Genomic DNA, 22,745 nt, shown 5'->3' with positions numbered 1-22,745 from the left:
ATGCAGTAGAGGAAAGAATATCAGGCTAAATTCCTCATGTTGCTGTATGCAACAGGTTCCATATGTTTTACTGAATGTATATTTCAATAGTATTTTAACTTAACATTGTAGTAATACTGGTGACAGTTGTATTATTAGTGTGCTTATGGAGTTGCCTTATATGAATAGTATCAGTTCAAACATAATGATGCATTAAGGCCTTGGCCTATTTTATTTACAAACGTTTATTGATGTCTCAGGTAGTGGCATTATATTTTTACTGAAATGTCCAGTATATAGTTATGAATGGTTAAAATGAGCTGCTGGATGTATTGTTTATTCATTGAGATTATCCAAATGAAATAATGAAGTTGGTAAACCAAGTGTAATGTGAAAAGAAGTTCTATTTTTGGTCTTGAAATTAAGTCTGGAAGGCAATACACTCCTAGTGTATGCAGCCAACTGGGTTGTTGCATTGCTCATATGCATATCTTTAAACGTTTGGAACATTAGTGAATTCAGACTTGTTTAATGGTAGTAGAATATCAGTGTTGTTTGTAATATTTAGATGATTGTTAATAAAGCTAAATAGTTCATTTTAAAACAGCAGAGATTGGCTCGTTTCCTTGAGGTGAGAGGTCACAACATAATACTACATTCCTATGTACAAATAAATCTGAATTCTGAAGAATAATAGACCTATAATAACTAAATGAGGGGAAGACATTTTTGTTTACAAAAAAGCAATCTGCTATAGTTTTCTAAAGTTGAAGTTATGGTTGAGGGACTTTGCCGTACTAATTTGTGAGTCATGAACTACCCGCTTGCCTCCACCTTAGGAGAGCTGCTCTCTTGTCCAGCTCAAGTTGCACCTTTTCCTGGGGTGGATTTTGAGAGGGTCTGATAGCGGGAGTGAGCCAGGCTGAGCTCCACAGTGTGCTGCTACTCTGTACTGTAGCTGTAGCAGACCAGCCAGATAGGCAGGCAGGCGGGAGGTGCAGGGCCGTACCAGGCTTGTGTGAGGCCTTTCGTCTGCTGGCTGTCTGAGGCAAGGAGAGAGGAAGGCAGGGAGAGAGGGAGGCAGAGCGTGCCAGACAACACTGCTGCCGCTCTGGTTCTGCTGGCAACCTGAAGGGCTGTGGCACTGCTAACGCTAAACACAAGCTGCTAACGCTAAACACAAGTTATTACGCATTATTCCTTTACTGCTTATTTTCCTCTCTGTTGCTGACAAATGCAGATACATGCAAACATTTTGTTACCTCTTCCAAGAAACTCATTTGATTCTTCACTTCCGAGTTGAATTTACATGAAATCATAAGCGATTCTCCTTTAAGGTCTGACTGAGTTTTTGCTGACCCCTAAACCTCTGTGATTAGCAAATCATTTTCAGCAGGTTTCCCTGCTTGAAGGATGGGGACTTGGTTGTGGTAGTGGGCTTAAGAGGCATAACCTGAAGCTAGTATCAGTATGGTCTATAAACCGTGCCATGTCTAAGTGCATGCCCTGTGCTACAAAGTGACAGCCAAACCAGGATATTCCTACAGCAGCATTTGAAAAGACATGTAGGATAATATCCATTTTAAGAGGGATTAGGGCAAGACAATGAGTTTGCAGGGGTTTAATACTTGTAAGCATACATGTGAAATTCATGGAAGATATTTCCTGAATTTATCATGGTGAATCACATGATCATGAATGACATAAAATGATGACCCACCTTTTGTTTTGTAAAGGCATACATTTTCATGGTAGAGTACTTTGAAGCATGTCAGCTTATATTATCTGTCAATGTTGGATTCTTTTGATTAGTTAGTAAGACCATGCTGCTGATGCGTTGTGTGTCTGCTGGAGATCTGTGAGTCTCAAATCCCACTGTGCTGGAAGTGCACTGTCATGCCCCCATTTTCTCATCCATTCAGTCTGTTAGAGCTGCAATTAGTGCCCCGAGGGAGAACCCAGCATCGGGCCGAGCCAGGCCTGAGCCGGTCGCGACACAGCCCAACCATTTCACCATATTAAAACGCATCAAACTTTCATTCATTTCTGTCATTTTTCAAGTTCTACTTTTTTGCTCTATGTTTTGTTGCAATGGATGTGAGATCTAAACCTCTATTGATATGTCTCTCTCATTCAACACAGGCCTGTCTTTTTGTCCATGCTGTATGTATAGTTTGCACGGTTGTTTCCATTGATCCACCCGCATAATAGTTTTGCTTTTGTGTAATGACTGCCTGCGTTGCATAAGCGCGTTATAAAATGTAGGTTTTCCCCCAATTCTTTTTAGGTCCAGCCTCAACAAGAACAATTTTTGCGTGTAACAGTTGTTCTGGGGGTAGCAGACAGAGCAGGCCCTTCTTTAATTTATGCTGAAATGTTCTGCACCCCTCGCCATGGTTGGACACATTGTGTTTGAAGTGCCGCTCGCTGCTCTCACAAACCCAACAGTTTCCAAAAGAACCCCTGCTGGGTAGAGACTGGTATCTCTGAAGGCATCATTGCCGGAATGGGGTGGGGAGAGTTCATTCGGAACAGAAATGTTTGCCCCACTTTTCCTCTCAGTGTCCTGAGTGGCACAACAGTCCTGGACGTGCTGTCCCTCTTCACCGCTCATCAGATGCACTGCATCTAGTGATGGTCGCTCCCTGCCTGTGTGTGCCAATCTACATACTAATGAAGTTTATTTAGATTATTGGCCTCTCCAGAGTGTTGGGGGAGGGTCTTCTACTTTTTAAAAGTCTTTATTTATTCATGTCAGGAAGTGGAAAAATGGGACGGGTCTTAAGTAGAGCAGCTGCCTTCATGTGTTGATCCTGTTGACTGTCTGATTGTCACTAGGGGAAAGTGGGGAAAGTGGGAGGGCGGGGGCCCTGAAAAGTGCCCGCAGTTATAAAACCTAGAGCTCTTGTCATAGAGACTGGGACTCCATGTGGCCGTCGTTGCAGATGTCTGTCGAAGGTTGGCTGCATTTTATATCACACCCAGGTTCCTCGGCAGGGAGCATGGTGAGCAGAATTTTTAAATATTTACAGTATGATGCCTTGTTTAAATTCCACCTGAATATGCAGACTCCTCTCATCGGCAGCCAGGGGAGGTTAGAACTGAGGAAGCTTTCTGGGCTTTTCACTTTTGGCCAGACCAGGGTGTAGCTAGCTGTCTGTGACAGGCACAGCCAGGTTGGCAATGTCTCTCTTGTGGAATGATGCTTATAATGGATTCCTTGGCCTGCAAAGTCCTGGCGCAGAATTGGTATACAGGAGCCAGTTATAACAACTGACTTGGGTCTCTGAAGTGCTATTATGATTCTGAGATAGAAGGAATTAAAAACACAAACAATTAGGCTACACTTCAGCTCTGTGGTTGTGTTCCCAATTCCTATTCAGTTGTTATTTGTATTTGGTACAAATATGTATCATATCTATTATTATATACCCACATGGACAGAGTTTTGGATATGATAAGACATGGTCTTTGCTGTGTTTACTATCAGTGTTTATGTCTTGGAAATGGATGAAAGCTTGTCAAGGCAGGCAGTTTCATAGTTAGAGGGTTTGATGCTCAGAGTTAGGAGATTTGAGGCTCAGCGTTAGGAGGTTTGAGGCTCAGAGTTAGGAGGTTTGAGGCTCAGTTAGGGTGTTTGAGGCTCAGAGTTAGGAGGTTTGAGGCTCAGAGTTATGGTGTTTGAGGCTCAGAGTTAGGAGGTTTGAGGCTCAGAGTTATGGTGTTTGAGGCTCAGAGTTAGGAGGTTTGAGGCTCAGAGTTATGGTGTTTGAGGCTCAGAGTTAGGAGGTTTGAGGCTCAGAGTTATGGTGTTTGAGGCTCAGTTAGGGTGTTTGAGGCTCAGAGTTAGGAGGTTTGAGGCTCAGAGTTATGGTGTTTGAGACTCAGAGTTAGAGTGTTTGAGGTTCAGTAGTAGGTCGACGTGAGAAGAACCTCAGTTCTTGGCAACACAAACAGAGTGCTGCTGGAGAGGCTTTTTGAAATGGTCCAACTGGAGGGATATCAAAAATATACTGTTGCCGTGGCACAGCGCTGTGTTTATTTAAAATATCTTTGGTCCACTGCTGTTGCCAATGTAGCCTCGTTATGCACTGAACTGAATTCCTGGGTTTTAACCGTTCACTTATTCTTTCTTTCTAATGTCCACCAAACTTTATTCTTAAATGTACCATGGAATGAATAAAATGGGAATAGTTTCTTAAGGATTTTGCTCAACTCATCAGAGCTTCATGTTGTCTTTGTGTGAGGCTGTACGCCACGTAGTTTATATTGAGCCGACAGTGATATTGATTGTATATCAGGAATACTCTGGCACTTGACAAGTCTCAACACAGAGGGATAGAAGGGGAATTCAGGGTCTTGGCTCTGTGTGTGTGTGTGTGTGTGTGTGTGTGTGTGTGTGTGTGTGTGTGTGTGTGTGTGTGTGTGTGTGTGTGTGTGTGTGTGTGTGTGTGTGTGTGTTAGAGGTGAGGGGTGGCAGTGGAGAGGGCAGATCCCTTTGACATCTCTTCTTCTGTGTACTGTAATACAAAAGAACGGTATAGACAGCAATTGCTTTAGCAGTGTGTGAAGAAGGGGCTGTTGTTTGTGACCGTATGAGAGGAATGGTAAGCGAGGAGCTAGAGCTGTATTTTGTGATTGGGATCCAGTCATGCACAACGACCACTGCGGGTGCTTTCAGAAGGTGAATCATACACATTTTGTATGGCTTGAGCTTTTATTCTCGAGCTGAAATTCGAATGTCTTTGCTCAGTTTTGGACAATGTGAGACAGCCACGTGTGACTTCCAGTCTCTCTTCACAGTTTTTTAAATGTATTTTTTAATTAATGACGTTTTGAGTAGCTTGTCCACCACTTTATTTCAATCCTTGATATGAATATGGGTACTTCATTACCAGCTGAAATTAGGACTAAGTCGCTTAGAAAAACCATCTAATTGTGTGCGAGGCACTAATGAATGCAACGTAGTTTATTGGTATATTTCAGAATGCATGCTTCTGAGAACCCACTCAGTTGAAGCACCAGTGATGCTTCTCACGGTGGAAAATAGGCTTATTATCTGTCCCTTCATCTCTCCTATCTGGGTTCATACAGTACAACAGCCCTTCCTAGAGCCTAATCCATAGCCCATCATCTCATCACATCCAGGTCAGGGGGCACAGCAGGTTCTGTACTGTTGCAGTAGAAGCCCAGTAGTCTCTGGTTTGGCCTAAGAGACTTCTCCCAGTCCACCAGCAGACCTGCAGTACAGTATGGATGGGTATTGTGTTGTACTGTATGGTCGTGCCCTCTGCAACATGCTCCCTCTCATCTCCTGTGTTCCTCTTGGACAAGTGAAAAGGGGAACTATCCTGCCCTCTATTGAGATGCCCAGTTTTAATATTCCATCATCGTTGCAGTAGGTCATTTGTGATTTCAGAAGGGGGAAGAATTTTAAGGAGCCCAGTGCACATACTGTAGGTACAGTTCCGCACCGATTTACCTGTAACAGGCTGTCTGTAGTAACCAGAACAAAATCAATTCCTATGTTTCTTTAGCAGAACACAAGCATAACACGTTTACAGTATAGGAAACGGTTCTGCAGGTGTGGCAGGTTGGAAATCATAAGTATTGTTGATTGTAACATTGATATATAGATGACATTTAGAAAGGTGTGACACTTATCTTTAAATATTTGGTTTAGCAGGAACCTTAACTACTTAGAATCTGCTCCATGCCTGTGATTGGTTTTGCTCCCTTGATTAGTTTCACTCAGTCAAAACAGTAGTGATGGGAGACAAAATAGATACAGTTACATATCGGTATATTATTTTTGACCACATCTTGTATTGTTTTGATTGTATCACAATATCATTTTTTGGTCAAGTTGGCTGTACCGGCACCAAAACTGTTTTTCCTTCATAGCTTGTTCTCCATCTTTTTAAATAGGAAGACAATTTGTTTTCAGCACTTTTATTTCCATGGCTGATCAAAACTAGTTTTCTCATGGCTCTCTTGCCCATCTGCAGCAGACATATGGTGAGCAAAATGTTTGGAACATCCAATTGGAATAAAATCACACTATCGAATCGCAATACATATAGAATCATGAAAATTGCGATACATATTGTATCAGCACAAAAGAATTGTGATAATATCTTATCGTGAGGTCCCTGGCAATTCCCAGTCCTACAAAACAGCGTTTTCTATTTACACAGGGTTGACTTATTGCGTAATGTACACTATTTAAAAAATATGTGAGTTTATTATAGATGTGTTATAATCTGTATGACTGAAAACTCAGCTTTGGGCACTTGCGATTGTCAGCAAGCAATACACCATGCATAAGAATAAGAATAGCCAAAACGTATTCAGCTGCAATAACTTCTTCGTGGCAGTGAATGCAGACGATTTGCGAGTATTTAGGCAATGATGAATGACATCATATATCACTGTCAAAGCAGAGGCTGCTCTAAGTGTAGAGATTTACAGGAAGTACGGAAGTGGAGACAGTCCCGTGAGACTCCCACTGGCTGGCTGCTGCTGGGCTGCTGGACCTCAACTCTCCTTGGCTCAGAATCGTCACACGACACTGGTTCCAGTCCCAGACATCAGTTAAATTCATTTAGGAAATGTATCTCCAAAATTAGGACAAATCAAAGAAATACTTTTGGATGATTTGGATTTAATGCAAAATAAATGTGAATATCGGTCCCATGACTTGAATGGGATTTGTGCAACAAATGGTAAAATGTTAGCATGTGGAAACAGTGCCAGGGAAAATAAACCAAAGCATGGATTGCTGTCATACCTTGTCCATAGACTGCTACAGGGTAAGGAAAACAATGTGTAATTTGGGTAAACTATCCCTTTAAATTTATGAGGCCATCTATGACACAGTCATGTTTGTCATTGTCGGTCTTTAGTCAACTGTGTTTAGAGAGACATTTCTTTGTGTGGATAATAAGCTCACCCTTTCACCTGGTGTGCCATGCTAATAGTGACAGGAACAGAAGGGTGGGGTGGGAAGTGTACTCTCAGGGGTGGTGTCCTAGGACACCTGTGGGCGGAGTGCTTGTGCCTGGGCTGCCAGGAAAGCTGGAGGGGATAAACCATGTTCAGCAAGCTTTCTGTTCTCCCTCTTTTATTTGTTGACTTAATTGTTTGGTTCTGCTCAGTTCACTTACAACCCCCTGCTTGTTGAACATCTCATTCCAAAATCATGGGCATTAATATGGAGTTGGTACCCCCTTTGCTGCAATAACAACCTCGACTCTTCTGGGAAGGCTTTCCACTAGATTTTGGAACATTTCTGCAGGGACTTTTTTCCATTCAGCCGCAAGAGCATTAGTGAAGTCGGGCAATGATGTTGGGCGATTAGGCCTGGCTCGCAGTCGGCGTTCCAATTCTTCCCAAAGGTGTTCGTTGGGATTGAGGTCAGGGCTCTGCGCAGGCCAGTAAAGTTCTTCTACACCGATCTCAACAAAACATTTCTGTATGGACCTCGCTTTGTGCATGTGGGGCATTGTCATGCTGAAACAAAAAAGGGCCTTCCCCAAACTGTTGCCACAAAGTTGGAAGCACAGAATCGTCTAGAAGGTCATTGTATGTTGTACCATTAAGATTTTCCTTCACTGGAACTAAGGGGCCTAGCCAAAACATGAAAAACAGCCCCATACCATTATTCCTCCTCCACCAAACTTTACAGTTAGCACTATGGGCAGCGTTCTCCTGGCATCTGCCAAACACAGAATTGTCCATCAGACTGCCAGATGGTGAAGCGTGATTCATCACTCCAGAGAACGCGTTTCCACTGCTCCAGAGTCCCATGGCGGCGAGCTTTACACCACTTCAGCCGACGATTGGCATTGCACATGGTGATCTTAGGCTTGTGTGCGGCTGCTCGGCCATGGAAACCCATTTTATGAAGCTCCCGATGAACAGTTCTTATGCTGACGTTGTTTCCAGAGGCAGTTTGGAACTCAGTAGTGAGTGTTGTAACCGAGGACAGATGATTTTTAAGTGCTACGCTCTTTAGCTCTCGGCTGTCCCGTTCTGTGAGCTTGTGTGGCCTACCACTTTGCTACTGAGCCATGGTTGCTCCTAGACGTTTCCACTTCACAATAACAGAACTTTTCATTGACCGGGGCAGCTCAAGCAAGTCAGGAATTTGACAAACTCATTGGAAGGGGACTCCACATACTTTTGCATATATAGTGTAGTAGTACGGCGCCACAGGAAGAAATTAGGATTGCCTTGCTCAAGGGCACATCGGCAGATTCTTCACCTTGTCATGAGGACATGTTTGGCCATTTGGCTGTGACCTAATATGACTCCAGCACCGCCTGGCTGCAGAAGTAGGGCAAGAAAATCGCTCTCACCCAGTCTTAACTCAACAGGCAATATTGCACAAGAGAAATTCCTTTTACTTCAGCCCTGATGGTTGCCAGATAACTGAACTCAGAGGCGGTGTAATGTTTATTGATAAATATTGTCAAGGTTGTTGGAAGCTGTAAAGGAGGCTGTCAATGGAACACTTATGGACAAATAGAATTTGTTCTCAATACTATAACCTGGTTTAGTAAAGATTGAATGTTATAATCTCCTTTGAAGGTTTCATCAATGAAACGTTGGTAAAGCACAGTAAGCTGTTTCATATTAGCTGTTCTGAGAACACTTTGATTCAGTCTGCAGGAAACAGACTACATATACAACTTTTAGTGGGAAAATATTGAAACAAAACTTTTAGCTCCCTCAATTCCTCACGGAAATGGTGCAGATTTCTTCAGTTATTTTTGAAGTTTGTATATTATGATTATGAACACTTGTTACTGAAACAACATTTGTCCACCCCCGACCCTGGTTTTTCAAAAAACTTTGATAGATTCTAGTTAGAAAATGATAGTTGAGACCAGGTAACAAGCAGGCCAATTGGGAGTTAGATTCAGCCACAGTGAGGCTCAGTGGTTTGATCTTCAAGGAGCAGTCAGCCCACGTCTCAATGAGTGGGTGCACAAGGCCTGATGGCTCCAGCACAGCTCTCAGGGCAGGGTTTTCTTCCTCAAAACACTTATGGAGGAGGAAGGGAGCTTAAAGAACAGGCTTTGTTCAAGGCTAAGAGCAGTGCCCTGTTGTGGCACGACAGGGATTAGGGAGATTAGCCCGCTAGTATGTTATGTAATTGAATGTAACTGTTAGGGATAAAGCCGTGAGGGACATTGTCAGGACTCACTGCTGCTTGAGAAATCACAGAGCCACAGACACAGAGAGAGGGAGAGACACAGAGAGAGGGAGAGACACAGAGAGAGGGAGAGACACAGAGAGAGGGAGAGACACAGAGAGAGAGAGGGAGGGAGAGAGAGTGCAAGAGATACAGAGACAAAGAGAGAGAGAGAGCCAGAGGGAGGGGATGGGGCTGTTGGCCCGCCATTATCAGGTCACTCGGTTCTCTTACCTAGAATGGCGTGGTGGATGAAAAGCTTTCCCAATCTGGTTCAGAGTTAGTTAAATCTGGAAAACATTGAGTGGAAAGTCAACAGAGATTTATCCATTGCAAAGCTGGTCCTAATGATATTTTGTTTTGAAGCTGATCCCTCTGGTATGCCCTCTAAGATAAAGAACCATGTTTATTCTACTCAGTGCATTTCTATGAATAGACAGACATTGATAGTAAGCCTAAGTTTAATATGCTTTTTGGCAACTGTACTTCATTGATTATTTTCAGATATCCTAACAGAGTGCGTTTATATGACTTCACCTCATTGTCATTTTTGAAAATCAGCCACATAAGCCTCCCAAGTTTTCTCTATTTGCATTGTGCAATGCCCAGTATGGAATACAGAACTGGCACTTCCATCAACAGAGACAGATTCTTGTGAAATAGACACAAATTGCTTATTGGAAATGTATGACTGGCACACAATATTTTTTTTTGTGTATGTGTCAAGTCCACGATTTTGAATAGAGTGCTTTTCAATCACAGATAAAGACTGTAGGTTACTCGAGACAGAAAAGATAGGAGGGGAGGATGGGTGTGCTACCATATAGCAAACCCAAACGTTGCGTGTTTGAATCACGTCATGGACAATTTTAGCTATTGCCCCAAAAATGGCCAAGGTCTCCAGCCACCCTAGTCATAGACTGTTCTCTCTGCTACCGCACGGCAAGCGGTACCGGAGCGCCAAGTCTAGGTCCAAAAGGCTTCTTCACAGCTTCTACCCCCAAGCCATAAGACTCTTTGCATTGTCCCCCACCCCCCATTTTTACACTGATGCTACTCTTTGTTTATTAACCATGCATAGTCTACCTCAACCTACATGTACATATTACCTCAATTACCTCGAATACCTGTACTCCCACACACTGACTCTGTACCGTTACCCCCTCTATGTATTTTTAATTTTAATTTTTTAATTTTAGTTTATTTTAGTAAATACTTTCTCAACACTTAAAAAAAGAAAACTGCATTATTGGTTAAGGGCTTGTAAGAAAGCATTTCACTGTAAGGTCTACACCGGCTGTATTTCGCTCATGTGACAAATAAAATTTGATTTGATTTAGATAGTTAGTTAGATTTAGTTAGTACTCTGCAACAACTTACTTACAACTTTTTTAACTACTTAGCTTGCACGTTAGCTAACCCAATCCTAGCCTTAACCCTTTAACTACTTAGCTAGAATGTTACCTAACCCTAACCTTAACCCCTAGCCTAGCTAATGCTAGCCACCTAGCTAACGTTAACCACAACAAATTGGAATTTGTGTAATACACACAAAATGTGTTGTGAAGAAAAATCATATAAAAAGACCTTTGCATGTGCCCGTCACCAATTTTAAATAAGTCATGCTTATTAATAAGCTGTGATAGTGTGTTTGATCGACAATGTACTTTTATGTGTTTTAATTCAATAGAAATGTACATAAATCCTCTGTTTCTGTTATGCCCTGAGGCTTCTGGACACAACATCCTGATTGTTAAGAGGGTAAAAGAGGTCAGGCCACCTGAGGACAGCTGTATTTATGATCATAGACAATCTAACTGGTTGTTCATGTTAAATCCACGTACGCATGTTATTATATGTTTTCTGTTTATTAGCACAGCACCTGAACAGATTTGCTACAGACCAACTTTTAAAGATGCAAAACATATATTGAATGGCCGTGCTTCTGGCATCCAACAGCTGACCTGTTCAAAAAAACGTTTCTCATTATTTTAGTAAACACATTATACCTGCTCCTCAACCAAATGTACCATACCAAGCTGGATGCTGCAGGTGTTTCTAGCACTCATTTGAAGGGAACTCACATTCTTTGACAGCAACTTGGCTTGTTAGAGCTGGAATAGAACTCTCATGCTTATTTATAAAAACCTGTGCCTTATCCGATCTTGATTAGAAAAGCTTCAAACTGGGATGGATAACAGTCAATCATTCCTGAAAGTCACGTCTGACTTTAATTAATTGAAAGGCTCCATATCCTCCTCTTTTTGACTGATTATTCATCATCCCCCCCTCTGTCTTTCTTTCTCTCTCTCTTTCTTTTATAAATGTTCCCCTGACATACAGGAGGGGAGAATGTATATATATGAGAGAGAGAGAGAGAGTTAGAGCAGAGAGAGAGAGTTAGAGCAGAGAGAGAGAGAGAGCCAGAGCAGAGAGAGAGAGAGAGAGCCAGAGCAGGGAGAGAGAGAGAGCCTAGTTAATTTCTCCTGGATTTTTCACAGTAGAGAGCGGAACCCAATTAAATTACCCCCTAATGTGATTAAAGCAGTGGAGATGAGAGGACAGGGGTGTAGAAGAGACAGGGGCTCCTGCGCCTGTCCCTGGACCAGGAGGCTCCTGAGGTCCCTCACTATTCACTGGCATAATCTGACGATCTTTGGGTCCAGTCAGATCTCCTGTTTTTCCATCATTCTAATAAATCATCTTCCAAATCATATTTGATACTCTGTATGACCCCACAATACATAAACATCTTCTGTAGAAACAGAACGATCTGTCATGTCAAGTTTATTTGTCATATGCACAGGTTACACATTGTAGACAGTACTTTGAAATGCTTCATCTGTTGGTCTGTGGTCTGCTCTTCACCACAGTCAGTTTAATTCTCTGTCTTGTTTGGGTTATTCTCCGTTGACCTGGTCGAGGACTGTTTTGGGCTCACTGTTCATTGGCTCATTACACAGGTTGGTTTTAAATGGCTGTTGACTGGTCTCCCAAATGTTGTGTTTTTTTTAGCAGCATGATTAACATCCATTATTAATCCAGTCATGAGTAGTTCTGCAGTGTTCCCTTTGGTGCGCTCTATGACGCTCGCAGACAACCCTCCAAGACTCCATGTTAACTTTTTATACACAGTGCACTGTAATAGTGGCATCAGTATTGTATAGATATGTTCCTTTGTATTTTCAGGAAGGGAAAGGGACTGTGTTCGGTCCACTGCATATCCTGTACTTGCACTGTACAATGGGGTTATGATTGACTATGCTACATGGTGCACCTACAGATGTAAAAATCTAAAAACTATGACTCAGGCTTTGCGTGTAACTTACAAGAATAACAAACCATCCCAAAACATGAATATTTGACATAATTGTCTAGTTTACAAAATTACATAGTTTTTCTCTCTCTCTCTCAGAGGTGGAAATTATTAGAAATGGATCTGTTCTAAACATAATGATAAAGCAAAAACAGGGTTTTATAAATCTTTGCAAATTTATTACAAATAAAAAACTAAAATGTCAATTTTACTTAAGTATTCAGATCCTTTATTCAGTACTTTGTTGAAGCACCTTTGGCAGAGATTATAGCATTGAGTCTTCTTGAATATGATGCTACAAGCTTGGCACACCTGCATTTGGGGAGTTTCTCCCATTCTTCTCTGTAGATCCTCTCAAGCTCTGTCAGGTTGGATGAGGAGCGTCGCTGCACAGCTATTTTCAGGTCTCTCCAGAGATGTTCAATCGGGTTCAAGTCCGGGCTCTTGCCGGGCCACTCAAGGACATTCAGAGACTTGTCCCAAAGCCACTCCTGCATTGTCTTGGCTGTGTGCTTAGGGTCGTCCTTTTGGAAGGTGAACCTTAGCCCCAGTCTGAAGCAGTGTTACGTCCATCGTTAAATGAAGACCAAGGTGCAGCGTTGAAAGGCATAAGATTTTCTTCAATTATAAATGTTCCACCAAAAACAATAAACAACTCAACGAACCTAAAGCTAGGAGTGTAACATATGCAACACAAAAAGACAAGATCCCACAACAGAAGGTGGGGAAAAGGGCTGTCTAAGTATGATCCCCAATCAGAGACATACTCGGCCAACAAAGAAATATAAACATAGATTTCCCAACCTAGTCACACCCTGACCTACCAAATAGAGAATTTAAAGGATCTCTAAGGTCAGGGCGTGACGAGCAGGTTTTCATCAAGGATCCCTCTGCACTTTTCTCCGCTCATCTTTGCTTCGATCCTGACTAGTCTCCAAGTCCCTGCCGCTGAAAAACATCCCCACAGCGAGATGCTGCAACCACCACGCTTCACCGTAGGGATGGTGCCAGGTTTCCTCCAGACATGACGTTTGGCATTCAGGACAAAGAATTCAATCTTGGTTTCATCAGACCAGAGAATCTTGTTTCTCATTGTCTGAGAGTCCTGTAGGTGCCTTTTGGCAAACTCCAAGCGGGCTGTCATGTGCCTTTTTCCTGAGGAATGGCTTCCGTCTGGCCACTCTACCATAAAGGCCTGATTGGTGGAGTGCTGCAGAGATGGTTGTCCTTCTGGAAGTTTCCCCCATCTCCACGGTGGAACTCTAGAGCTCTGTCAGAGTTACCATCGGGTTCTTGGTGACCTCCCTGACCAAGGCCCTTCTCCGATTGCTCAGTTTGGCCGGGTGGCCAGCTCTAGGAAGAGTCTTGGTGGTTCCACACTTCTTTCATTTAAGAATGATGGAGGCCACTGTGTTCTTGGGGACCTTCAATGCTGCATAAATGTTTTGGTACCCTTCCCCAGATCTGTGCCTCGACACAATTCTGTTTCGGTGTTCTATGGACAATTCCGTCTACCTCATGGCTTGGTATTTGCTCTGACATGCACTGTGGCCACATTAGCTGAAATTTAAAAAATAACTGTTTTTACTTTGTCATTATGGGGTTGTGTGTGTAGATTGCAGAGTATTTAAAAAAAAATCCATTTTAGAATAAGGCTGAATAAGTCAAAGGGTCTGAATACTTGTAGAAATACTGCCATTTTTCAAATCTGTCTCCACTTAAATGAAGAACATTGTAATGTAGAAACAGCTGGAATGGAAATAGCATTCAGAGACTGTCCTTTCATGTATTTGGACTGGGATGAGATTAGGATGAGATGACATTCAGATGGTCTCACCCTTATATTGTATGTGTTGCTTACCGGGTCCACGCTATCAAGATGATTAAAACCTATAAGCCATATACCTAACACAACAGGTCACTTCAGTAGTCTGTAACTGTTCTTACTCTGGCAAATCAGAATAGTTTTCTGAAGATGCACCAGATGCTATTTATTTTCACCTTTATTTAACCAGGTAGGCTAGTTGAGAACAAGTTCTCATTTACAACTACAACCTGGCCAAGATAAAGCAAAGCAGTTGGACACATACAACAACACAGAGTTACACATGGAATAAACAAACATACAGTCAATAATACAGTAAAAGTCTATATACGGTGTGTGCAAATGAGGTAAAATAAGGGAGTTAAGGCAAAAAATAGGCCATAGTGGCGAAGTAATTACAATATAGCAATTAAACACTGGAGTGATAGATGTGCAGAAGATGAATGTAGAAGTGGAGATACTGGGGTGCAAAGAAACAAGATAAATAAATAAATAAATAAATACAGTATGGGGATAAATAAATAAATACAGTATGGGGATAAATACAGTATGGATGGGCTATTTACAGATGGGCTATGTACAGCTGCAGTGATCTGGGAGCTGCTCTGACAGCTGGTGCTTAAATCTAGTGAGGGATATATGAGTCTCCAGCTTTAGTGATTTTTGCAGTTTGTTCTAGTCATTTGCAGCAGAGAACTGGAAGGAAAGGCGGCCAAAGGAGGAATTGGCTTTAGGGGGGACCAGTGAGATATACCTGCTGGGGCGTGTGCTACGGGTGGGTGCTGCTATGGTGACCAGTGAGCTGAGATAAGATGGGGCTTTACCTAGCAAAGACTTGTAGATGACCTGGAACCAGTGGGTTTGGCGACGAGTATGAAGCGAGGGCCAGCCAACGAGAGTGCACAGGTCGCAGTGGTGGGTAGTATAAGGGGCTTTGGTGACAAAACAGATGGCACTGTGATAGACTGCATACAATTTGTTAAGTAGAGTGTTGGAGGCTATTTTGTAGAGGAAGTCGAGGATAGGTAGGATGGTCAGTTTTACGAGGGTATGTTTGGCAGCATGAGTGAAGGATGCAAAATAGAAAGCCGATTCTACATTTAATTTTGGATTGGAGATGTTTAATGTGAGTCTGGAAGGAGAGTTTACAGTCTAACACACCTAGTTTACGGTCTAAAACACCTAGTTATTTGTAGTTGTCCACATATTGACTTGCATTTAAGAGCAGTTGGAGGCCACGGAAGGAGAGTTGTATGGCATTGAAGCTCGTCTGGAGGTTAGTTAACACAGTGTCCTAAGAAGGGCCAGAAGTATACAGAATGGTGTCGTCTGCGTAGAGGTGGATCAGAGAATCACCAGCAGCAAGAGCGACATCATTGATGTATACAGAGAAGAGAGTCAGCCTGAGAATTGAACCCTGTGGCACCCCCATAGAGACTGCCAGAGGTCCGTACTACAGGCCCTCCGATTTGACACACTGAACTCTATCAGAGAAGTAGTTGGTGAACCAGGCGAGGCAGTAGTTGGTGAAATAGCCAAGTAGTTGAGGTTCAAATGAAGTCAAACAAGCAGTAGGCCTAACAGAGGTGTGTATTTCCTGGGTATGACGTATGTGTGTCTGTGTGAGTACAGTATGTTTTGGAGAACCCTATCAACCCTATCTCTGGGTGACAGGAGGCAATGGGGTCTTCTGCTATCATGTCCACATGGGGAGTCATGATGTGTCCACATGCCTGCATACCTCTACATTGGCCCCCTCTGACAGTTATCGATGGGCCGTAGCTCATAGGAATTTTTAGTCTTGCCACCGGCTGTTGTTATATGAAGTCTATTACACTCATTTATTTGTTCGCTAGGCCATCTTTGTGTGCCTATGGGTTCCCTGGTTTTGTGCTTTATGATATCTACTGCAAGGGGAAGTCCAGGATAATAAATCTCAGATATCAACTCTGAATCAATGGCCAATAAAACCAATTTTAAGTGTAACAAACTGGAACTAACAATTGCATGAATGGAATTATACGACAGTAATACTAGAAAGTTTTGTCATGATGTCATGAATATGTTTTTGTATTATTACTCATTGCTTACTGAGCGAATAACAGCATCTGTGATTGGGCCTTTAGAGTGTAGTTGAACCCAGAAAGATGTCACTTAGTCTAATGCGTGTTCTGATGGATGTCATGCGATGCAGATTGCAGACGGTGGCATCTTGGTCATGTCAGCCATGTCATAATGTGGAGTGGGCCCCGGCGATTCAGTCTCATTGTCAGTGTGCACGGCCTCAGAAATAATTTTAGTCCCGGGGTCATGCCCTGTCTGACCTTGTCATTGAGTTGGGGCAAAGGCATGAGCTTGGCTTAAGTAGGGCTCAGCGTGCTGGTCCGTGTCTCCCAGGCCTGGAACTGTAGAGTCTATAGGAAGCTATGGGAGTCGGCCCATATTTTCAGGCTCAAGGGGGACTTGGGCACTTTGATCCTCTAAATCAGAGGCCAATTGTTTTGCACTTAACAAGGTCAGAGCTCAAGTGGTTGTGTAGCTGCTAAAACATTTTGCTCTGCTGTGAGATTCAGCAATGCATGACTGAGGACACTTGACCAATCATGCTCTTCTGAGCCATGTGGTGGTGATACAAAATCATTAATGTCCCAGTGCTTGGAAGGTTGCCACGGTGCCTCCTTTATTTAAAGGGGAGATCCAGCTGATCCTAACAGTTATAGGCCAATTTCTATCTTGCCCTGTTTATTAAAAGTTTTGGAAAAACTTGTTAATAATCAAGTGACTGGCTTTCTTGTGGTCTGTTGAATTCTCTCTGGTACACAATTTGGTTTCCACTCTGGTTATGGATATGTCACTGCAAACTTAAAGGTCCTAAATGATTTCACCACTTCCCTTGACTCTAAGCAATGTTGTGTTGCTATATTTTTTGACTGCCCAAGCTTTCGATGCGGTAGGTCATTCCATTCTTTTGGGTCGGCTAAGGAGTATTGGTGTCTCCTAAGGGGTCTCCTGCCTGATTTACTAACTAACTCCCTCAAAGAGTTCATTGTTTAAAGTCAGAACATCTGCTGTCTCAGCCCCTTCCTGTTACCACGGGAGTACCCCAAGGCTCGATCCTAGTCCCCCCTGCTTTTCTCAATTTATATTAACAACATAGCTCAGGCAGTAGGAAGCTCTCTTCTCTACTTATATGCAGATGATACAGTCTTATACTCAGCTGGCCTACCCCAGATTTTGTGAATGCTCTACAACAAACCTTTCTTAGTGTCCAACAATCTTTTTCTGCCCTTAACCTTGTTCTGAACAACTCCGAAACAAAGGTAATGTGGTTCAGTAGGAAGAATGGCCATCTTCGTATTCCCGGCGCAAGACCCATTGGTTGATGCTTATTTATAAATCACTCATTGGCCTCGCTCCTCCCTATCTGAGATACATACTACAACCCTCATCCTCCCCAAAGCACATACATCCCTGGGTCGCTCCTCTTTTCAGTTCGCTGCAGTTAGTGACTGGAACGAGCTGCAAAAATCACTCAAACTGGATAGTTTTATCTCTCTGTTGTGTTGCTACCATGTTGTGTTGTTGTCATGCTTGCTGCCATGTTGTGTTGTTGTCTGGTTGGTTGGTATTCTGATTTTTATACCGTCATAGTGTTTCTGTACCATTCCGAGGTACACAGTATTACCAGAAGTGCACACAAGGGGCACTATTTAAAAAAAAAAGGAAAACAAATGTTTTTTTATTTTTACTCTCAAAACAATTTAGGCAACAAGGATCTTGAATGTCTCTGCTGTAACCAAGAAACTTGATCTTGACATCTAGCCACTTAGCTAGTAAGTTAGCAAACCAAATGTATACCTGGAGCCTAAGCTGGATATTATTTATTTGACTCTTCTTAGATTTGTCGTAGTTATACTTAACTTGTAGTTATAAGCAGTGGTGTAAGGGTAGGCAACAACACATCTGCTACGCTGATCCTCAACACTGGGGCCCCTCAGGGGCATGTGCTTAGACCCCTCAGGTACTCCCTGTTCACCCACAACTGCGTGACCAAACACGACTCCAACACCATCATTAAGTTTGCTGATGACACAACAGTGGTAGGCCTTATCACCGACATCGATGAGACACCCTACTGCACCGCAAGCGGTCCCGGAGCGTCAAGTCTAGGACCAAAAGGCTCCTTAACAGCTTCTACCCCCAAGACGTAAGACTGCTGAACAATTAATCATATGACCACAACGGATTGTTTACCATGACACCCCCCTCCCCATTTGTTTTTTACACTGCTGCTACTCACTGTTTATTATCTATGCATAGTCACTTCACCCCTACCTACATGTACAAATTACCTCGACTAACCTGTACCCCTGCACATTGACTCGGTTTTGGTACGTCCTGTATATAGCTTCGTTATTGTTATTTTATTGTGTTACTTTTATAATTTTTTACTTTAGTTTATTTGGTACATTTTTTCGTAACTTTTTATTGAACTGCACTGTTAGATAAGGGCTTGTAAGTAAGCATTTCAGCGCAGGTGACAAATAAAGTTTGATTTGATTTGTAGCCCCTCCCCCCTAACGGTATTGAAAATGATCCTGTCGATATTTGGAAATACCCCGCTATGTGGTATAAACGGTATATCACCCCAGCCAAGTTGTGGTGTATCTTTCTTCTTTTTAAAATAATCCCAGACCCGTCCCTACAGGTGGCCTTTTGCTTCTTGCTAGGCCGTCATTGTAAATAAGAATTTGTTCTTAATTGACTTGCCTAGTTAAATAAAGGTTAAATGAATTTAAAAAGTGTTTGGTACAATTTAATGAAGAACAAATGGATCATTGATCAGATAGAGTATGCATATGTCTACTCTGTAGCCTACAGAACCACAGAAAAAACACTGCCAGAGAGAGAGAGGGAGATTGCTTTGGCAATGTTAACATATATTTCCCATGCCAATAAAGCCCTTGAATTGAATTGAATTCAATTGAGAGAGAGAGAGCTGGGAAAGAGGGAGAGCAAAAGGTGTTGAAAAGCTATCGATTTTGAGACATGACTCCACTGTGCCATTTTCTGTTAAGCTGCACCAATCAATGGAGCTAATGTCTGACTGCCTGTCTGTTCCTGCCCTACTAGCACACCTGCGATCAGAGCCGGGCTGGCAGTATTGTCAGTTTCAATGGCAGGCTGCAGCAGTGGTCTTGTTCCCACACTGAGGGCCTAACAACCTAACCGTGGTGGTGGTCTCAGCTGCAGTCTCATCCTGCTCTCAGAACTTGACTTTCAGTCCTCATGGGTAGAGGACCTCATGGTACAAACCAGATCATTTCTTGACAGCTTCTCTCTCTCTCTCTCTCTCTCTCTCTCTCTCTCTCTCTCTCTCTCTCTCTCTCTCTCTCTCTCTCTCTCTGGGAGAGGATTATTAGAAGTGAGACACGGACACAAAAAATGAATCATATTGCATTTCCAGGAAAGTGGGCTTATCAGGGGTTTCACCTTGAATCAGCAGAGTATTTTCAGCTTCGGTTCATCATTCTGACACCGACGGAGGTGGAGAGATACGTTTGATTTTTTTTGCTTCAAACTGTGTAATTGTGAAACTGTATTCGCACTAGGGCTGGGCAACATGGCCTAAAAATCACATCTTTATTATTTTCAAACTTATGGGGGATATACAAATATATATCTCATTTATTGTCATGTTTTCTCTAAATAAGCTTTGTGATACAATAAGGTCAAATACACTGTATTTAAAACAGTAAGCAATAATCTAATGAATTCAGGGCTTGTGAAATTATGTGTCCACAATCATAAGACCCACTAATAATGTCATTATTTTATCAAAATAGTTTAACTTGCTTTTTTGCAATAATCACTGATCTGGCTTTTAAGTCTATGAAAATGACCCTTTTGTTACAAATGTAACCAGAACTATGTGTAACCGATGTGAAATGGCTAGCTAGTTAGCGGTGGTGCGCGCTAATAGCGTTTCAATCGGTGACGTCACTCGCTTTGAGACCTTGAAGTAGTGGTTCCCCTTGCGCTGCAAGGGCCACGGCTTTTGATGGGTAACGATGCTTCGAGGGTGACTGTTGACGTGTGCAGAGTGTCCCCGAATCGCGCCCGGGTCGGGGCGAGGGGACAGACTAAAGTTATACTGTTACATATGCATAATGCACATTCGCTTCTTGTAATAGGCATAATAGAAAATTCGAACAGATCTCTCAAGCACAAGCCCACGTGCTTGTGAGTAACCAGCTAATCTTTATAGGAATCTTTATATTTCAGGTTTAGCCTACTTGGATCTACACTGAACAAAAATATCAACGCAACATGTAAAGTGTTGGTCCCATTTTTCATAAGCTGAAATAAAAGATCCCAGAAATGTTCCATATGCACAAAAAGCTTATTTCTCTTAAATTATGTGCACAATTTTGTTTACATCCCTGTTTGTAAGCAGTTCTCCTTTGCCAAGATAATCCATCCACCTTACAGGTGTGGCATATCAGAAGCTGATTAACAGAATGATCATTACACAGGTGCAGCTTGTGCTGGGGACAATAAAAGCCACTAAAATGTGCAGTTTTGTCACACAACCCAATGCCACAGATGTCTCAAGTTTTGAGGGAGTGTGCAATTGGCTGCAGGAATATCCACTAGAGCTGTTGCCAGATAATTGAATGTTAATTTCTCTACTGTAAGCCGTCTCCAATGTTGTTTTAGAGAATTTGGCAGTACGTCCAACCGGCCACACAACCTCAGACCACATGTATGGCGTGGTGTGAGCGAGCAGTTTGCTGATGTCAACGTTGTGAACAGAGTGCACCATGGTGGCGGTGGGGTTATGGTATGGGCAGGCATAAGCTACTGAGAACGAACACAATAGCATTTTATTAATGGCAATTTGAACGCACAAAAATACCACAACGAGATCCTGAGTCCCATTTTTTTTTAAGGAATCTGTGACCAACAGATACATATCTCTATTCCTAATCATGTGAAATCCATATATTATGGCCTAATACATTCATTTCACTTGACTGATTTCCTCATTTGAACTGTAACTAAATTGTTGCATGTTGCGTTTATGTTTTTGTTCAGTATATTTTATAGCTAACAGGGCAGAACAGTTAAATTGTTATGAATGCTCCCTTCTGTCTGTCTCCAACTGTTTGAACAGCATGCTAGCCTGTCCACCATGTTCAGATGTTGAAATCAAGTGGCCCAGCTTATTCCTCAGAATGAGAACAAGTTGTCCATTCCATTCATAATTGTGTTTTATGCTTATTGCACATTTATAAAACAGACTAGGCAAATATTGTCGCATTGTGTTTTGGTGTCCAAATGATCGATTCTGTTGGACCAAACCTCTAATGCAAATAGCGAGTTGAAACCCCTTGTCTGAGAGGAAAAAGTGATTTCTCATCTTTGTTGTTGCTAGTGGCAGGCCCCCGACAGCTGCAACCAACCTTAGAAATACAATCCATAGATAGCAGTTCCCATTCAAGTCAAGACTGACATCCATTGCAAGTCTACCCAGTCAAATTACCAGGGTAAGAGGTTACAAAACCCTTCTATGGATTATATGTCTATGGCCACAAAGCAACAAGCTGTAGCCTATGTTTGTCTCGCATGCTGCCCAAACTGCAGTGTTCCTGACTGTAGACATACCGGTAACTGCCAAAATAAAGGAAACACTTGAGTTAACAAGGGATGTTATGGTGTGTAGTGCATTTTCCTGGCATGGTTTAGGTCAACTTGTAGAATCTATGCCAAGGCGCGTTGAAGCTGTTCTGGCAGCTCATGGTGGCGGCAAACACCCTTTTAAAGACGCTCAATGTAGGTGTTTCTCTAATTTTGTGCTTGTGATAAAACTTAAATCCACAGTTATTTTTTTTATAAACTATTGATTCTCTGTGGCTAAATGATGCTCTCTGGTGTATTTTGAACATTGAGAGCGGGCTCCTGTGGTTGGATAATAAAATATAATAATTTAAAAAAAAACGTAATGTTTTTGCCTCTTGGGCCCAGCCCCGGACTCACACAATTGACCAGTCACATGTATTTATTATGCAGTTTTTATTTTATATTTTATGAATCAGTTACCCAATCAAGGCAGGGCCCCCCCAGTTACCCACGTGGGCCCCTACCTCTTCTCCTCCCTCCTTCTGAAGATTAGCAGAGCGGCAGCAGGCAGCAGCAGGCAGTCTACACTCATTGAGAGCAGGCTCCTGAGTCTTCTTGTGGTTGGCACTTGCAGTGAAAAAATATAAAATATATACTGCACGTATAATAATGTTTTTATTTTAATTTTATATTTGTATATTTTTTGCTGCCTCTTGGGCCCCCCATGGGCCAGGGCCCCGTGGTTTCATTAATCTGGCCCTGCACACGGCACAAAAGCCACTAAGGAGATGAGACCGAAACGA

General features: G+C 42.4%; 1 protein-coding gene across 9 annotated transcripts in view; it reads left to right on the top strand.

The window, feature by feature from the left end:
- The window catches only part of LOC135556451 (nuclear factor 1 C-type-like), a 136,799-nt gene that overhangs the window by 4,491 nt on the left and 109,563 nt on the right, over nt 1-22,745 (top strand). Inside the window, exon 1 of one of the 9 annotated variants that reach the window (XM_064989669.1) lies at nt 2,873-2,984. The exons of the other annotated variants lie outside the window; for them this stretch is intronic. Coding sequence (XP_064845741.1) covers nt 2,907-2,984 — 78 coding nt within the window. The 5' untranslated portion in view covers nt 2,873-2,906. Of the gene's footprint in view, nt 1-2,872; nt 2,985-22,745 lie in introns of those variants that run through there. 9 annotated transcript variants of the gene reach the window in all.

Source organism: Oncorhynchus masou, chromosome 15, assembly GCF_036934945.1.
Source record: "Oncorhynchus masou masou isolate Uvic2021 chromosome 15, UVic_Omas_1.1, whole genome shotgun sequence".
Classification (NCBI taxonomy): domain Eukaryota; kingdom Metazoa; phylum Chordata; class Actinopteri; order Salmoniformes; family Salmonidae; genus Oncorhynchus; species Oncorhynchus masou.
This window is presented reverse-complemented; position numbering and strand designations above follow the sequence as displayed.